The sequence below is a fragment of the Rana temporaria genome, chromosome 4 (assembly GCF_905171775.1).
Source record: "Rana temporaria chromosome 4, aRanTem1.1, whole genome shotgun sequence".
Classification (NCBI taxonomy): Eukaryota; Metazoa; Chordata; class Amphibia; order Anura; family Ranidae; genus Rana; species Rana temporaria.
In genome coordinates, this window is record NC_053492.1 from 463,635,366 (window position 1) to 463,655,960 (window position 20,595).

A 20,595-nucleotide genomic window follows, 5' to 3' on the forward strand; every position below is an offset into this window, starting at 1 on the left:
TATGTCGCAGTACCGAAAAAAAAAAAACGATGATCCCCGCCATTACTAGTAAAACAAAAATATTAGGGCAGCACAGTGGTGTAGTGAGTAGCACTTTCGCCTAGCAGCAAAAGGGTCGCTGGTTCGAATCCCGACCACGACACCATCTGCCTGGAGTTTGCATGTTCTCCCTGTGTCTGCGTGGGTTTCCTCTGGGTACTCTGGTTTCCTCCCACACTCCAAAGACATGCTGGTAGGTACATTGGATCTTGTCCAAATTGGCCCAGTATATATGTATATCTGTGTGTATGACTGTGTGTCCCAAGCATGTCGAGATCCTACGGGGTAAAATGACCGCACCAACCAAGCAGACACTGGCTGGAAAAAGCGCCTAGAGGCGATTCAGTTTGCATGTGTAGCGCTATACAAGTCATTCATTCATTCATTAATAAAAATGCCATAAAAATACCCCCTATTTCGTAAACGCTTTTGCGCAAACCAATCAATAAACGCTTATTGCGATTTTTTTTACGAAAAAATATTCATTTTTTTCAAAACTGTCGCTGTATTTTAGTTTATAGCGCAAAAACTAAAAAAAGCAGAGGTGGTCAAATACCACCAAAAGAAAGCTCTATTTGTGGGGGAAAAAGGACGCCAATTTTGTTTGGAAGCCACGTCGCACGACCGTGCAATTGTCAGTTAAAGCGACGCAGTCCCGAATCGCAAAAAGTGCTCTAGTCCTTGACCAGCAATATGGTCCGGGGGTTAAGTGGTTAATAATAAAAACATATTTTTTTTATTATTATTATTATTAATTTGTTACGTTCCATTTGTTTAGATGCGGCATTCGTTATTTCGGATCATTTGTAACTTCGGATAAATTTGTATTCGTTATGTTCACTAACAGCCCATTTTGAAAGGAATCTACAATGCCTATAATTTAATCATTCATAATAGTTGTTAGTTATTATTTCAGGATTTTCAAATTGTCGGGTTTTCATTCTTTCGAATTTTGGGATTTTTCATTAGAATTTTCGAATTTTAGTTTGAGAAAATGTGTTAAATGGGTTTTCGTTAATTTAAATATTATCTGAATTAAACAAATTTATCGAATTTCGTCAAAAACAAATTCAGGACAAAACGAATTGCAATACTTCGTGATTACATGCGCTTCTGAAAGAGCTTAAAAATTGAGGCCCGGATTCACGTAGAATGGCGTATCTTTGTGCGGGCGTAACGTATCCTATTTACGTTACGCCTTCGCAACTTTGACAGGCAAGTGCCGTATTCTCAAACCAAAGTTGCGGCGGCGTATCATAAATAGGCCAGCGTAAGCCCGCCTAATTCAAATGTGGTAGATGTGGGCGTGTGTGATGTAAATTTAATGTGACCCAGCGTAAATGACGCTTTTTACGAACGGCGCATGCGCCGTCCGTGAAAGTATCCCAGTACGCATGCTCCAAATTAACCCGCAAGAAGCCAATGCTTTCGATGTGAACGTAAATGACGCCCAGCCCTATTCGCGAACGACTTACACAAACGACGTAAAACGTCCATACTTAACATTGGTACGCCTCATATAGCAGGGGTAACTTTACGCCGGAAAAAGCCTAACATAAACGGCGTATCTGTACTGCGTGGGCTGGGCGTACGTTCGTGAATTGGCTTATTTATCGGATTTACATATTTCTAGGCGTAAATCAGCGTACACGCCCCTAGCGGCCAGCGTAAATATGCAGGTAAGATACGACGGCGTAAGAGACTTACGCCGGTCGGATCTAATACAAATCTATGCGTAACTGATTCTAAGAATCAGGCGCATAGATACGACGGCTCGGACTCAGAGTTACGACGGCGTATCTGGAGATACGCCGGCATAACTCGTACGAGAATCCGGGCCTGAGGGTTTAGGGCCCTTTCACACGGAAAGCAGTTGAATGGCTGAATTCACATCCAAGTGGTTGCCAGCAGTATAATTCGATCAGCTAACACAGGAAAACCACAACATACACTGATTTGTCATATCAAACCACATGAATCAGACCCATCCATAGCCATGCATTGCGGTGTGTTATAGGAAAGTTCTGGGTCAATAAAAACGAACAGTAAGGCCGGCCATACATGGGACCAATTCCAAAAGAATTTACTTTTGAAAATCTTTTCAAATAATTTTAGTTCAAATTTTTCACCATTAGCGAGCCACAGCAACGCCCGATTTTCTTGCGGCCATCGAAATTGAAGGATCGGGCATGTTGCAAATTTTTTGAAAAATTAACAATTTTCTAATCAGTCATGTGAGAAATATAATTGAAAAAGAAATGCGCATTTAGCGGTCTCCCTGACTTCCAAGGGCCCGATGGTGAACCCCCAGAGCCACAGAGAACTGGCATTCTTCCTCAGGGTGCAGGTTACTAGGCATGGTGGGTGTGGTGCAAGGTGGAAAGATTGTTAAAGTGGAGGTTCACCCAAAAAAATATCTATTTTTAACATTAGATTTAGGCTAATTACGGGAAGCAGAATCGGGTGTTTTTTTTTTAAATCAATGCAGTACTTACCGTTTTAGAAATAGATGTTCTCCGCCGCTTCCGGGTATGGGCTGCGGGACTGGGCGTTCCTATTTGATTGACAGGCTTCCGACCGTCGCATACAGCGCGTCATGAGTTTCTGAAAGTAGAGGAACATCGGTGCACAGGCGCCGTATAGAGCCACACCGACGTTCGGCAACTCGTGACGCGTTGTATGCGACCGTCGGAAGGCTGTCAATCAAATTGGAACGCCCAGTCCCGCAGCCCATACCTGGAAGCGGCGGAGAACATCTATCTCTAAAACGGTAAGTACTGCATTGATTTAAAAAAAAACACCCGATTCTGCTTCCCGTAATTCGCCTCAATCTAATGTTAAAAATTTTTTTTGGGTGAACCCCCTCTTTAATTTTTACAAAAAAAGTGACTGGCGCCCAAAGAGTTTTATTTCTCTTAACAGGAACGTTGGGGAGAGAGGGTTAGGGCACAGGACACCCTCAGGCAAATGCGATGGCAATTAAGGCAAACTCTGCATACAAAGATAGAACTAGGCAGACAGCAATACAGAACGAGGGCCTTTAACCACTTAAGCCCCGGACCATTTGGCTGGCCAAAGACCAGAGGACTTTTTGCGATTCGGCACTGCGCCACTTTAACTGACAATTGCGCGGTCGTGCGACGTGGCTCCCAAACAAAATTGACGTCTTTTTTTCCCACAATTAGAGCTTTCGTTTGGTGGTATTTGACCACCTCTGCGGTTTTTATTTTTTATAAAAACAATATTTTTTAATTTTTGCTATAATAAATATCTCCAAAATATATATATATAAAAAAAAACATTTTTTTTCTAAGTTTTAGGCCGATACGTATTCTTCTACACAATAAGCGTATATTGATTGTTTTTTCACAAAAGTTATAGCGCCTAGTTTTATGGCATTTTCATTATTATTATTTTTTCAACTTGCTATGGCGGCGATCTGCGATTTTTATCATGACTGCAACATTCTGGCGGACACATTGGACACTTTTGGCGCTATTTTGGGACCATTCACATTCATACAGCGATCAGTGCTATAAATATGCACTGATTACTGTATAAATGATGCTGGCAGGGAAGAGGATAACCACAAGGTGGTTAGGAAAGGGTTAAATGTGTCCTAGGGAGTGATTCTAACTGTTAGGGGGCGTGGCTATGAGTGACACGTCACTGATCGCTGCTCCCGATGAGAGGGAACAGACGATCAGTGACAGTGTCACTAGGCAGAACAGGGAGATGCTTGTTTACACTTGCCTCTCCCCGTTCTGCAGCTCTGTGACCCGAACTCGGGACACCGGCTGACATTGAGTCCATGGGTATCGCGGGTACGGTCATGGAGCTTGCGGCAGGGGCACCACTCAGCTGTGCATTAGCAAAGCCGTGGGAATTTGCTTTGCTAACACTGAATCTGCCTCTCAGCCAATCAGGTTGCCGGGTCTGTTACCGGTCACCTGATTGGTTGAAATGTCAGGCGTTGTGATTGGACGCCTGAGAGAGGACGAAAGAAGACATGGAGGACGTGCAGAAGACCACCGCTGCCCCACTCTGAGACAGGTAAGTTCCAGGCAGCATTTGATGGGGCACACTGGCGGCAATTTATGGACACACTGGCAGCATCTGATGAGACACATTAGCAGCAATTGATGGGCACACTGGCATCTGATGAAGCACATTAGCAGCAATTGATGGGCACTCTGGCAGCATCTGATGAGGCACATTAGCAGAAATTGATGGACACACTGGCAGCATCTGATGAGGCACATTAGCAGCAATTGATGGGCACTCTGGCAGCATCTGATGAGGCACATTAGCAGCAATTGATGGACACACTGGCATCTGATGAGGCATATTAGCAGCTATTGATGGGCACACTGGCAGCATCTGATGGGGCACAGTAGCGGCAATTGATGGGCACACTGGCATCTGATGGGGCACAGTAGCGGCAATTGATGGACACACTGGCAGCATTTTATGGGCACAGTGTCAGAAATTGATGGGCTCAGTAGCGGCAATTGATGGGCAGACTGGCAGCATTTGATGGGCACAGTGGCTGCATTTAATGGGCACAGGTAAGTTCCAGGCAGCATCTGATGGGGCACACTGGCGGCAATTTATAGACAGACTGGCAGCATCTGATGAGACACATTAGCAGCAATTGATGGGCACACTGGCAGCATCTGATAAGGCACATTAGCAGCAATTGATGGGCACACTGGCAGCATCTGATAAGGCACATTAGCAGCAATTGATGGGCACTCTGGCAGCAATTGATGGGCACACTGGCAGCATCTGAGGCACATTAGCAGCAATTGATGGGCACTCTGGCAGCATCTGATGGGGCACAGTAGCGGCAATTGATGGGCACACTGGCAGCATCTGATGGTGCACAGTGTCAGCAATTTATGGGCACACTGGCATCTGATGGGGGCACAGTAGCGGCAATTGATGGACACGCTGGCAGCATTTTATGGGCACAGTGTCAGCAATTGATGGGCACACTGGCAGCAATTGATGGGCCACAGTAGCGGCAATTGATGGGCACACTGGCAGCATTTGATGGGCACAGTGGCTGCATTTAATGGGCACAGTGGTGCCAATTTATGGGAACAGTGGCAGCGTTTGATAGGCACAGTGGCTGCAATAAATGTTTTTTCCTTTCAGTTTGTTTGCGCTTCCCCTCCCCCAACAAAAATGTTTTTTGAGGACCAGCCGCCACTGCTGTAACTGCTTATAAAGTACAGTAATGTTTGCTTTTGGGTTTAATTCTGCTTTAAGCCGTCAGGTAGAGGTTAGAGTGCAGTTCCAAGTCCCTCCAGCAGGTGGCACATCTCTTCTATAGCAGGGAAGGAGCAGAGGGAGGAGGGGGGAGATCAGAGCGCTGCTCCTTACACTCAGCTTACCTTCACGCCCTGCCAGCTCCCTTGTCAAGCTTCTGATTGGCAGAGAGCTTCTATGACATCAGAGAGAGAGACTGGAAAAAAAAAAAAAAAAAAGAAACACATTGCTGGTGAGCAAAGGGAACAAGCTCACCGGTCATGGACAGAGGACTATCCTCCAAGGCTGCCTGTTGCTGCACATGGGATAGAGAGTCTGCAGAGCAGAGGGTCAGCCTGCCCCCCCACCACTGTATGGAGATGAGTCCCCCCAGCTGGAGAAGATCACAGCTCACCTTGTAGGCTGATCTCCGACTTCAGGACACAAAGTCGGGACTTTTCCCAGCCTGGGAAGGAGATTTGCTTTTCCTCCATCTGAACCATGTATAAAAAGAGGAGGACTGTGCTCAGGACCAGCCCGGGGGATCGCTCAGCAGTCCTGGGAAGGAGGACAAGGGGCAGCCAGTGATGTGGAGGATACACAGAGAGCCCAATACTCTCATCCAGATCCAGCACACAGGTACTGCCAGCTATGGACTGCCAGGGACACCCCACAGGATGGCATTCCATACACATGTATACCACATCCAGGGACACAATCAGAACCCCCCACAGGATGGCATTCCATACACATGTATACCACATCCAGGGACACAATCAGGACACCCCACAGGATGGCATTCTATACACATGTATACCACATCCAGGGACAGATCCAGGGACACAATCAGAACACCCCACAGGATGGCATTCCATACACATGTACACCACATCCAGGGACACAATCAGAACCCCCCACAGGATGGCATTCCATACACATGTATACCACATCCAGGGACACAATCAGAACCCCCCACAGGATGGCATTCCATACACATGTATACCACATCCAGGGACAGATCCAGGGACACAATCAGAACCCCCCACAGGATGGCATTCCATACACATGTATACCACATCCAGGGACAGATCCAGGGACACAATCAGAACCCCCCACAGGATGACTTTCCATACACATGTATACCACATCAAGGGACAGATCCAGGGACACAATCAGAACCCCCCACAGGATGGCATTCCATACACATGTATACCACATCCAGGGACAGATCCAGGGACACAATCAGAACCCCCCACAGGATGGCATTCCATACACATGTATACCACATCCAGGGACAGCCGACAATAAGCATGGCCATTGCATAGGATATAGTCTCAGATGTTACAATATATCCTTTTTTTATTACACATGTTATACAAAATGTATAATAGATTGATGTTCAAGGATAGACATGGAGCCAGGAGAGATTTCCAGGGACAGATCTAGGTCCAGCTTGGGACAGATCATGGGACAGCCGACAATAAGCATGGCCATTGCATAGGATATAGGCTCAGATGTTACAATATATCCTTTTTTTATTTTATTTTTATTTTTTTATTACACGTTTTACAAAATGTATAATAGATTGATGTTCAAGGATATAGACATGGAGCCAGGAGAGATTTCCAGGGACAGATCTGGGTCCAGCCGACAATATAAGCACGACCATTGCCTAGGAGGATATTACATTATATGCTTTATTTGTTGTTTTTTTTTTTACACGTTTTACTTGATACAGATTTATAATAGGATGTTAAAGGATAGACACGGATGGGGGGGGGGGGGGGGGGTATTTCCAGGGACAGATCTAGGTCCAGCTTGGGACAGCCGACAATATAAGCATGGCCATTGCCTAGGATATAGTCTCAGATGTTACAATATATCCTTTTTTTTGTTTTGTGTTTGTTTTATTACACATGTTTTACAACATGTATAATAGATTGATGTTCAAGGATAGACATGGAGCCTGGAGAGATTTCCAGGGACAGATCTAGGTCCAGCTTGGGACAGCCGACAATATAAGCACGGCCATTGCCTAGGATATAGTCTCATGTTACAATATATATATTTTTTGTTTTATTATACTTGCATTTCTTTATACAAATTCATAATAGATTGATGTTAAAGGATAGACAGAAAGCCAAGGGGAGATTTCAAAGGAACAGATCACATATAAGCACGGCCATTGCATATGATATCGTCTCCGATGTTTCAATATATCATTTTTTTTTTCATTTTTTTATGTTTTATTATACATGCATTGTATTATAGTAACATAGATTGATGTTAATGGATAGACATTGAGCCAGGGGGGATTTCCAGGGACAGATCACCCCAGATCGGGACAGCTGAAAATATAAGCATGGCCATTGCATAAGATATAGTCTTAGATGTTGCAGTATATTATTTTATTTGTTACAGTATATTATTTTATTATTACACGTTGTTCGTTATACCAATTTATAATAGATTGATGTTAAAGGATAGACATTGGGCCAGGGGAGATTTCCATGGACAGATTATCCCAGCCGATCATATGATCGTGGCCATTGCATAAGATATAGTCTTAGATGTTACTGTACATCACTTTTTTTTTTTTTTATCATTATACATTTCTTTCTTTATACAAATTCATAATATATTGATATTAAAGGATAGACAGGGAGTCATGGGAGATTTCCAAGGACAGATCCTCCAAGCTCAGGACAGCTGACAATATAAGCATGGCCAATGCTATATGATAGTTTTAAATGTTACAGTACATCACTTATTTTTTATTTTTTGTTTTATTATACATCTATTCATGCAAACGTATAATAAAATTGATGTTAAAGGATAGACAGGGCGCCAGGGAAGATTTCCAGGGACAGGCCATCCCAGCTTGGGTCAGTTAGCAATAGCATGCCCATTGCATATGTTATAGTCTTATAGGTTACTAAAAAAAAAAAAAAAAAAAGTAAAAAAAAAAATGTATATTTTTATTATACATGTATTTGCTTATACAAATTTATAATAGATTGATGTTAATGGATAGATAGGGAGGGGGGATTTCCAGGGACAGATCCTCTCAGCTTGGGACAACCAACAATACAAGCATGGCCAATGCTATATGATAGTCTCAAATGTTACAGTACATCACTTTTTGTTTTGTTTTATTATACATCTATTCATGCAAATGTATAATAAAATTGATGTTAAAGGATAGACAGGGAGCCAGGGAAGATTTCCAGGGACAGGCCTTCCCAGCTTGGGTCAGTTAGCAATAGCATGCCCATTGCATATGTTATAGGTTACTAAAAAAGAAAAAAAATATATAATTTTTTTTTATATTTTATTATTATTATACATGTATTTGCTTATATAAATTTATAATAAATTGGTGTTAATGGATAGATAGGGAGGGGGGATTTCCAGGGACATATCCTCCCAGCTTGGGTCAGTTATTATAGCCCATTGCATATGTTATAGTCTTATAAGTTATTTAAAAAAATATATATATTTTATTATTATATATGTATTTGCTTATACAAATGTATAATAGATTGATGTCAATGGATAGAAAGGGAGTCAGGGAAGATTTCCAGGGACAGGCCGTCCCAGCTTGGGTCAGTTAGCAATAGCATGCCCATTGCATATGTTATAGTCTTATAGGTTACTAAAAAGAAAAAAAAAAAAATATATATATATATATATATATATATATATATATATATATATATTCTTTTTAGAATAATAATAATAATAATAATAATAATAATAATAATAATAATAATTATTTTATTATTATTATTATTATTATTATACACGTATTTGCTTATACAAATGTATAATAGATTGATGTTAATGGATAGATAGGGAGGGGGGATTTCCAGGGACAGATCCTCCCAGCTTGGGACAACCAACAATATAAGCATGGCCATTGAATATGGCATTGTCACAAATGTATCAATATATTTCTTTATAAATAAAAAAAATAATAAAAAATCATAATTAAACAAATAAATTCAACTTTAAAAAAGATAGACAGGGGAAATTTCCAATTACAAGTGCAGCCAACTTGATACAGACCACAATATAAAACATGACCATTGCCTATTCTATGTTCACGTGAATATTGCAATACATACTTTTTCTATGGATACAACTACAGTACTAGATTGGGGGGGGGGGGGGGGGGTTCTAGTGACAGAAGACTCTTTTTCTAGGGACAGATTCATTCAACCAGCTAGAGACAATGGACAATATGAGCCTGATCATTGGCTTATATTTGCATAATAATGTTAAAGTGGGGAGATTTACTAAGACTGGAGCCCACAGAATTTGGTGCAATTGCATAGTAACCAATCAGCTTCTAACTTCAGCACATTCAATCAAGCTTGGACACAAACCTGGAAGCCGATTGGTTACTACCACAGCCGCACCAGATTCTGTGTGCACCAGTTTTAGTAAATGCCCCCCCAATACATACTTTTTTTCCCCGTTATTATATGTATTACTATTATCAGGGCTTTTTTTCAGGTTCCACCACCTGGTTCCTGCTCACCACAATCACTTGTAAACACAGAAGTCTGGTTTCTGTGTTTACAAGTCAGCTCTACACTCTGTGTGTAACCCCCCTGAACTCTACACTTTGTGTGTAACCCCCCTGAACTCTACACTCTGTGTGTAACCCCCCTGAACTCTACACTCTGTGTGTAACCCCCCTGATCTCTGCACTCTGCGTGTAACCCCCCTGATCTCTGCACTCTGCATGTAACCCCCCTGAACTCTGCACTCTGTATGTAACCCCCCTGAACTCTACACTCTGCGTGTAACCCCCCTGAACTCTACACTCTGTGTGTAACCCCCCTGAACTCTACACTCTGCATGTAACCCCCCTTAACTCTGCACTCTGTGTGTAACCCCCTGAACTGTACACTCTGTATGTAACCCCCCCTGAACTCTGCACTCTGTATGCAATGCAATCCTGGTATTTAATGCCCCTTTAAGACCCTTCTACTGTTTGTGAAATCTGAACAGGGTCGTGGTTGAGTTCCTGCACCTATTTCCTGAGAAAAAATAGCTCTGACTATTATACAGGATTTATATTGCCAACAGTTTGTAAAGCACTTTACAATATACATGGGGCAATTACAACAGAGCTCAATACAGAAGGGATAGGGGGGCCCTGCTGCGTTATACCAATTCAGTGTTAGATTGAATGGAAAGGATAGATAGAGCCAGGGGGGATTTCTAGGGACAGATCCTCCTACCCTGGGGCAGCCAATAGACGCATGGTCACTGCACATCATATAGTTACAATATATAACTAGTTTTGCTACAAATGTATTTATTTCTACAAATTCAATAAACTAGTTGATGGAAAAGGATAGGCAGGGAGACTTCTACGGACAGATCCTCCCAGCTTGGGGCAGATAATAGAAGTAGGGTCATTGCCTATTATTATAGTAGTGTAAAAGTTACAAGATATAAAATAGTTTTTGCTGTGAATGGATTCCTTTAAACAAGTGTAACAACCCAAGATCAATATTGGATAGATAGCCAAAAAAGGGGAGATTTCCAGGGACAGGTCCTCCCAGCTTGGGGCAGCTGACAATATAAGCATGACCATTGGTTATTATGGGCCAGATTCAGGTACAAATGCGGCGGCGTAACGTAACGTCTTTGCGTTACACCGCCGCAAGTTTTCAGCGCAAGTGCCCGATTCACCAAGCACTTGCGTGTAAACTTTCGGCGGCGTAGCGTAAAGCCGTCTGGCGCAAGCCCGCCTAAATTAAAATGGGGCGTGTACCATTTAAATTAGGCGCGTTCCCGCGCCGAACGTCCTGCGCATGCTCCGTTTGGAAATTTCCCGCCGTGCGTAACGTACTTGCGCAAAAAAAATAAATTAAAATTCGACGCGGGAATGACGGCCATACTTTAACATGGCTCGTCTAAAGTTAAGCCATGAAAAAGCAGGCTTAACTTTGCGACGGGGAAAAACGACGAGCGACGACGAGTACCTCCGTGGATCGCCGTAAAAGCTAATTTGCATACCCGACGCTGGAAAACTACGCAAACTCCACCCAGCGGCGGCCGAAGTATTGCAGCCTAAGATCCGAAGGCGTATGAAGCTGTAAGCCTGTCGGATCTTAGCCAAATGCTGTCGTATCTTGTTTGTGAATCACAAATTAAGATACGACGCGGCAAATTTGAAAATACGCCGGAGTATCAGCAGATACTCCGGCGTATTTCTTCTGTGAATCTGGCCCTATATATTTATATAAAAGTTACAATACATTGATAGTTTTGCAGTACTACGAATGGAATTCTTTATATAAAATGTAACCACCTAAGATCAGGATTGATGGATTGGAAAGTATACAGCATGAGATCCAGAGGGATTTCTAGGGACAAATCTTCCCAGCTTGGGGCAGCTGATAGAAGAATGACCATTGTATATGTATATAAAAGTTACATATAGTTGTATTCCATTATACAAATATGACAATCCAAGAATAGGATTGGACGGATAACAGAGGATAGACAGGGGCATTTCTAGGGACAGATCCTCCCATAATGGGGCAGCTAACATAAGCATGATCATTACATACTATATATTTACATTAAATGATCTATTACAGGTAATTATATAGAACCAACAATCCAAATGTTGTAAAATTCACACCAGTCCCTGCCCTTAGGAGCTTACAATCTAAAAGTTCTTATCTCACATGTATCCATAGACATACTAGGGCCAATTAGCCTACCAGCATGTCTTTGGAGTGTGGGAGGAAATCCACACAAGCACAGGGATGAACATACAAACTCCATGCAGGTAGCCTCCTGGTTGGGATGTGAACAGAGGACCCCAGTGCTGCAAGGCAGGAGTTCTTTTAACACATGTTTTTGGGATACCGATTCACTAATCGATTGATCGTCAGGGGGGGGGGGGATTTCAAGGGACAGTTAACAAAATAAGCATGGTCATTGCCTATTTATTTACATAAATGTTACATTAATATCTTTAGACAAATATAGTAACAGATGACTGCAAAAGAATAGTAGACAGGGGAGATTTCTAAGGACAGATCCTCTTAGCTTGGCATTAATCTAATTACGATCATTGCCCTTTATATATGTTTACATAAAAGTTACAACATATCAATATTTGTTCCAAATGTATTTCTGTATACAAATACAATCCCAGATTGATGGGAAAGGATAGACCGGGGAGATTTCTAGAGACAGATCCTCCCAGCTTGGGGCAGCTGCCAGTATATGTATGATCATTGCATATTATGTATCTACATAAAATGTTGTAATATATAAATATTTGTTACACATGCATTTCTGTATACAAACATGACAACAGACCAATGGGGAAATTAGAGGAGATTTCTAGAGACAGATCCACCCAGCTTGGGGCAGCTAATATATTCATGATCATTGCAGATACCAGATTGATGGGAAAGGATAGATAGGGGAGATGTCTAGAGACAGATCCTCCCAGCTTGGGGCAGATGCCAGTATATTTATGATCATTGCATATTATGGGGCAGATCCACAAAGATCTGCCCCGGCGCATCGTATCTGATATACGCTACGCCGCCGTACCTTACCTGGCTTTGGTTCGAATCCATAAAGATTTTGCGCCGTAAGTTACGGCGGCGTAGTGTATCTCAAGCGGCGTAAGGGCGCGGAATTCAAATTGGGCGATTATGGGGGCGTGTTTCATTTAAATGAAGCACGTCTCCGCACCGAATGAACTGCGCATGCTCCGTTTCTAAATTTCCCGCTGTGCATTGCGCTAAATGACGTCGCAACAACGTCATTATTTTTAACTTAGACGTGAATTACGTCCATCCGGATTCACGGACGACTTCCGCAAAAAAAAAAAAAAATTCAAATTTCGACGCGGGAACGACGGCCATACTTAACATGGCAAGTCTAACTATACGCCGCAAAAGAGCAGCTTTAACTATACGCCGGGAAGAGATGACGTAAGAGAATGCGACGGCCGCGCGTACGTTCGTGGATCGTCGGAAATAGCTAATTTGCATACCCGACGCGGAAAACGACGTGAACGCCACCCAGCGGACGCCGAAGAATTGCATCTAAGATCCGAAGGCGTGCGAAGACGTACACCTGTCGGATCTAACCCAGATGCCGTCGTATCTTGTTTTGAGGATTCAAACCAAAGATACGACGCAGGAAATTTGAATGTACGCCGGCGTATCAGTAGATACGCCGGCGTACTCTCTCTGTGGATCTGCCCCCCCATGTATCTATATAAAATGTTGCAATATAGAAAATATTTGTTACAAATGTATTTCTGTATACAAATACAATCCCAGATTGATGGGAAAGGATAGACAGGGGAGATTTCTAGAGACAGATCCTCCCAGCTTGGGGCAGCTGCCAGTATATTTATGATCATTGCATATTATGCATCAACATAAAATGTTCCCATATATAAATATTTTAGTTCTGCATTGTACTGTTGGCACTATAAAAACCCCAAATAATAATAATAATTCTCTATACTAATATTTCCACCTATAATACCCCCCCTTGTGCCCCATGCACAGTCCTTTATCCTCCTGAGGATCTCTCACTTCTAAAGAATTCCCTTCTGTTGTGACTGTTTGATTTTCTTCTTCTTCTTCTTCTTCTGTCCTCTTTGATTTTCCCCTCCTGTGGCCAATAAAGGATCTCTGTAGTTGGAGAGGGTTGGTAACACCTGTATAGTGTGTCAGTGTGCAACCTTGTGATCTAATCCTGCACTCAGACACAACACCTTCTGTGTGTAGAGGGGAAAGAGACTGGAGCACACGTGCAGGCGGCGGCCCCCACCACCACACCCCCCCAATTCATCTGCCTGAAGAGCCCTGCTGCCATTGCTGGACTCTGCTTCTGAAAAATACTACTCGTCTGGCTGTCATGCTGATCCAGCGGCTTCAGCAAGACCTGAAATTGGCTTGCAGGGGGGGTCTTACTTCATTGGCTGATTGCCTGTTCCAGGTCAGTGATTCTTGAGGGCAGAAAAACAAACAAGGTAGCTGGAATTTTGGAAAGGAGTACAGAAGTGGCAGCAAATTTATATTTAGTTTTAGTCTTAGGACTAAAATGGCATTTTAGTTTTAGTCCTGTTTTTTAATCTTCTGCAATTGTCTTAGTCGTATTTAGTCAACTAAATCTCCAGTACATTTTGGTTGCCTAAAAGTGATTTTAGTCGTCTAAAATCTAGTGGGTGTAATTAAATTGTAATGCATTAGATAACATTTCTCTACAATTTCCAAACTCATGTACTGCTGGAGTGAAAAATCTCATATGTTATTTATGGTATGGAGGGCTGAACATGCACTACACACCAGTGTTCATTTTAAAGTAAAATTTGTATTTAGTTTTAGTCTTTTGACTACAATGCCATTTTAGTTTTAGTCGTATTTTAGTAATCTCAGTTGTTTAAGTCGACTAAAATAGGATTCATTTAGCATTGAAGTGTTTTAGTGGACTACATTAATGAATGGCAGCCTGTGCGTGTCTTTAAATACAGGTTTGCTTAAAAAAAAGAGGGGGGGGGCATTAAATGACCCTCCTTGCAGGTCCTCCACTGTGTCCTTTTTACTATACCTGTGTCTTCTTTCTAAATTTAAATAAGTGATGTACTATAAGCCAGTGGTCATCAACCCTGTCCTCAGGGCCACTAACAGGCCAGATTTTACGGATTACCTTAGGGCAGTGTTTCTCAATTCCAGTCCTCAGTCCCCCCCCCAACAGGTCAGGTTTTCAGAATTTCCTCCTTTTGCACAGGTGATTTGATCAGTTTCACTGCCTTAGTAATCACCACAGCCTTTTCATCTGAGGGAAATCCTGACCTGTTGGGGGGGGCCTGAGGACTGGAATTGAGAAACACTGCCTTAGGCTGGGTTCACACTACTACACTACTTTGCGCTGTGTTCAATGTTTCCCTATGAGAGCGTCTTGTAGCGTCCTACACAAGTCGGTCCGACTTTGAAAATGCTCCCTGTACTACTTTTGGTCCTACATTGATCCTACTTCAGGCCCATTGAATATCATTGAAGTCGGACCAAAGTAGTATCCTGTTCATGAAAGTAGGATGGATGTAGGACCAATGTAGGATAAATGTAGGACCAATGTAGCAGAGCAAAGTAGGATGAAAGTAGTGTAGTAGTGTGAACCCAGCCTTGGGGAGATGCAGACTAGAATACTGCAATCACTGAGCAGCAAAGGATATCACCTGTCATGTATTTCAGTTATCTTGCAAACCTGGCCTGTTAGTGGGCCCTGAGGACAGGAGTTGATGACTGTTATAAGCGGTGACGTTGATTAGCATTGGCCTGAATAGAGTGGCTCTGATTTAAAGGGGTTGTAAAGGATTTTTTTCCCCCCTAAATATCTTCCTTTACCTTAGTGCCGTCCTCCTTCACTTACCTCATCCTTCCATTTTGCTTTTAAATGTCCTTATTTCTTCTGAGAAATCCTCACTTCCTGTTCTTCTGTCTGTAACTCCACACAGTAATGCGAGGCTTTCTCCCTGGTGTGGAGTGTCGTGCTCGCCCCCTCCCTTGGACTACGGGAGAGTCAGGGCGCCCACTAACACACAGCTCCTTTCTCTATCTGCAACGTAGAGAGCGCCCTGACTCTCCCGTAGTCCAAGGGAGGGGGCGAGCACGACACTCCACACCAGGGAGAAAGCCTCGCAATACTGTGTGGAGTTACAGACAGAAGAACAGGAAGTGAGGATTTCTCAGAAGAAATAAGGGCATTTAAAAGCAAAATAGAAGGATGAGGTAAGTGAAGGAGGACTGCACTAAGGTAAAGGAAGCTATTTAGGGATTTTTTTTTACCTTTACAACCCCTTTAAATGCACACACAAAGTTATTGCTGGTACTAGTTTTAGGTCAATGGGGGTTATTTCCGAAAGGCAAATTCACTTTGAACTACAAGTGCACTTGGAAGTGCGGTCGCTGTAAATCTGAGGGGAAGGTCTGAAATGAGGGGAAGCTCTGCTGATTTTATCATCCAATCATGTGCAAGCTAAAATGCTGTTTATTTTCCTTGCATGTCCCCCTCGGATCTACAGCGACTGCACTTTTAGTGCAAAGTCGATTCGCCTTTCGTAAATAACCCCCAATGTGTTCAGAAACTGTCTCGGTTCACACTACTGCGAACTGAAAGTTGTGCGACTTTGCCAGACTTCCTGGTGATTTGCTGGCGACTTGAGTACTATGTTAATGCGACTTTGAAGCGAGGGAGGGGGTTACACCGTAGGGAATGTAAGGGTAATCTTCCTGTAGTGTCGGATCCGGATCACATCAATGTAGATTAGGATCCGACTTGGAGGCAGCTTTCATTAAAGTCTATGGGGACAAGTCGGATAAAAGTCGCCTTGAAGTAGTACAGGTACCTTTTCTAAAGTCGGAGAGACTTCAGTAGTGCCGATTAAGACAACGCTCATTGACTAACATGGGATTTCACGTGTGGTGCGACTTGGGGTCTTGTAAGTCCGATCCCAGGTCACGGCAGTGTTAAAGGGGTTGTAAAGGTTTGTGTTTTTTCACCTTAATGCATCGTATGCATTAAGGTGAAAAAACACTGAGCAATCACGTTTTACTTACCTGCGCCAGTTCACCTGCTCTGCACATACCCGACATCCTCTTCTCTACGGAGTCCTGGCATTGATTGGATAGATTGATAGCAGCGCAGCCATTCGCTCTTGCTGCTGTCAATCAAATCCAATGATGCGGGGGGTGGAGCCAAATCATACACTCAGCGGCTATGGATGCCTTGTGTTTGAGATGAGAGAGCGCCCGCAAGGTAACCCCCTTTGGGAGAGAGCTTCCTAGAGGGGGTTAGCTATTGCAGGGAGGAGCTGCGAGAGCCGCCGTGGGACCCCAGAAGATGTGGATCAGGGCCACTCAGTGCAAAACGAACTTTACAGTAGAGGTAAGTATGACATGTTTGTTATTTTTAAAACAAAAAAACGCAAACCTATAGTATCACTTTAACCGAGCCTAAGCCTTGGTTTACATTGCAGCGATCGCATGCCAAATCAGCGGCTATTGCTGGCACCGATTCCCAAAAGTTTCTGTACTACTTTTGGCGACTTCGGGGTGCGATTTCAATAGACATTTGTGCAGAAACCAGCTGCACTCGCATAATTTCAGCCCGAAATCGCAAAAAGTAGTACAGAAAATGCGTTTTGAAATCAGCGCAGCGCCGCAGTTGCGGCGTCGCACCGATTAGGGCGGTGCCATTGCCAGAAAATGCCGCCATCTGACATGTCAAATCGCACCAGCGTGAACCAGGGCTTAATGTTACTTTTATGATTAAAAATAGACAACCTCTAGAATACGCATTCTGATTGCCATTTATGGGATTGCTTTATTATACAGGTATAATTATATAAACAATGCAGATAATTAGATTTCTGATGGTGGTTATGGTTGCTGGGACAGTCAGTTTTCTTAATGAGAATAATAATAATTATTGCCGCCACAAAGAGAAAAGGCCCACACTAAAAGTATTTTTCTAACATTATTCCACAAGAAAAAAATAAATAAAAAACTACTAACAAAAACAGTCACACACTAGAAATATTACTTTCCCTTTAAATCTCCACATTTGGTTGTATTGTTTTTAACTTCCTTATTAACCTAAAAGAGAAAAAAAAGTTTGCAGAATGTTTCACACTTGTTCCCTTTTTAAATTATTTAGATGACGTACTTGATGCTCTACTAGTGCAGAGGTCCCCAGTTCTTACTTGCTTAAAGTCATAAGCGGTTCTAAAAAGTGCTAAATATGGAAAATGGTGCTATAAATACTTCTGCCAAAACTTTTTTTCCACCAGTTTAGATGGGGATGGGGTAGGGTATGGGGATGGGGTAGGGTATGGGGATGGAGTAGGGTATGGGGATGGAGTAGGGTATGGGGAGGGTTAAAACAGCTGCCAGTTTTTTTACCACCTGTGTTAATTAGGGAGATTTCCCTTCACCTCCTGTTGGCTAATCAGGAAGTGAGAGGATATCCTTTCCAAAGTGAGGGAAATCGCCCTCTTAGTTGTCATGAAACATTTGCCCCCCTTGGAAGACTTCCCCTATTATTCCTCTCTAAAATTTTGGATTTACCCTTCGTTTCATCACGGTGACACAGGAGATCAGGAGAGCGAATTTCCCTCATGGGGACACAGGCAGCGATAAAAATCCAACAGGTGTTCTTACCCCCCTCATTGCTCTGCCTGAATATAAAACAAAAAGTTTTGCCTTTTTAGTTATACTTTAAGAACAGTTTTTTTTTCCCCACAAGAAAACTTTAAGAACAGTTTAAAATATTTTAATGGTATGGTGTAAATTACACAATTTTTTTCTCAGTTACATAATTGTGTAATGCAACGAGAGAATTTGTATATAATAATGTGGTGTAAAGTGCAAGTTTCATTCACCCATAGTGATTTGGTTTAGGGCTTGTTCACATTGTAATCCCTGTATTCAAAGATTAACATTATATATTTTATATACAAATAATATTTATTATTTAAAAGTATGTGTGTGTGTCTATATAATTTATTTTTTATTAATATTTAAAAGTGTCTATATAAAAATGTTTTATTAAAGTGTGTGTGTCTAATATATTAATATTTAAAAGTGTGTGTGTCTATATAATTTATTTTTTATTAATATTTAAAAGTGTCTATATAAAAATGTTTTATTAAAGTGTGTGTGTCTAATATATTAATATTTAAAAGTGTGTGTGTGTCTATTATTTTTTATTTTTTTTAATAGTTAAAAGTGTGTGTGTGTGTGTGTGTGTGTGTGTGTGTCTAATATATTTTTTTTATTTAAAATGTGTCTATATAATTTTTGTATTAAAAGTGTGTCTAATTTATTTATTATTTAAAGTGTGTGTGTGTGTGTGTGCGTGCGTGTGTGTCTATATAATTAATTTTTAAAAGTGTGTGTGTGTCTAATATATTTATTAATATTTAAAAGTGTGTGTCTAATATATTATTATTTAAAAGTGTGTGTGTCTTTTTTTTTTTTTTTTTTTTTATAGTTAAAAGTGTGTGTGTCTAACATATATGTATTATTATTTAAAAGTGTGTGTGTCTAATTTATTAATTTAATAATATTTAAAAGTGTGTGTGTGTCTAATTTATTTAATAATATTTAAAAGTGTGTGTGTCTATATATAACTTTTTTTTTATTATTTAAAAGTGTGTGAGTCCTATATAATTGTAATTAATATTTAAGTGTGTTATTTATATATATATATATATATATATATATATATATATATATATATATATATATATATATATATATATATATATATATATTTCTCTTTTTATTTTTTTAAAATATAACATTTTATTATTTTACATTCTTATTAGAAATGCAAATGTATTTGCGGTGAACTAGCATGATGCGATTTTTTTTCTTTTGCATGTGACCATTTAAAATGCATATGGATGCAACACGGTGATGTAAACTAGGCTTTTAACATTTTTTAATGTTTTATATTTTTTAATTTATATGTGATATTAGGGCTCATTTGCACCAGATACAATCAATTATGCTTTAAAATGCACATCCAATAAATAGGAATAGATTTCGGTGAGCCTAGATTACACCACTGTGTTGCTTCCATATGCATTTTCAAAAATGACAGCATGCTGCCTTCTTCCTTTAATTTTTAGCAGTGTGTCTACAACACAATTAAACACGATGGTCCACCTTGCACATAACTATTGTATTGCACTACCTTAGTAAATCAGCCTGCAGCACCCAAACACATACTAAGTGCTTGTTGAAAGTTGAGGTCTCCATGTGTCCTCCATGTTTGTTGGTTGAAGACCACCATAGTAATAATCTACCTGCATTGGCCCATGGCGGTTACTTATGTCTGTGTCTCTTCCTTCCCCTACTCCAGGTTGACCATGGTAGCTGGGATCCGCTCTCTGCTCCTTCTGCTGCTTTATCAGGTGCTGCTGGGTTGTTGCACCGGTCTAATCCCTGAAGTGGGAAGGAGGAAGTACACAGAGTCTGGCCGGGCGTCTCCCCAGGAGTCACAGGGCATCCTCAACCAGTTTGAACTTCGCTTGCTTAACATGTTTGGTTTGAAGAGAAGGCCGACCCCTGGCCAAAACGCTGTAATCCCTCACTACATGCTGGAATTGTACCACCTGCACTCGGCCCAGCTGGCTGACAACCAAGACAAGCCCCCCATGGATTATCAGAAGGAGCGTGCAGCCAGCCGAGCAAATACAGTCAGGAGCTTCCACCATGAAGGTAACACAAA

The 20,595-nt window shown here is 41.5% G+C and overlaps 1 protein-coding gene across 3 annotated transcripts in view; it reads left to right on the forward strand.

Moving 5' to 3' along the window:
- Positions 1 to 5,530: 5,530 nt before the first annotated feature.
- Positions 5,531 to 20,595, forward strand: part of BMP2 (bone morphogenetic protein 2) — a 62,671-nt gene continuing 47,606 nt past the window's right edge. The window contains exons 1-2 of one of the 3 annotated variants that reach the window (XM_040351695.1): positions 5,531 to 5,931; positions 20,227 to 20,585. In XM_040351695.1, coding sequence (XP_040207629.1) covers positions 20,234 to 20,585 — 352 coding nt within the window. In that variant the 5' untranslated portion in view covers positions 5,531 to 5,931; positions 20,227 to 20,233. Of the gene's footprint in view, positions 5,932 to 13,971; positions 14,296 to 18,295; positions 18,509 to 20,226; positions 20,586 to 20,595 lie in introns of those variants that run through there. The other 2 variants (XM_040351696.1, XM_040351697.1) reach the window with 2 other exon arrangements.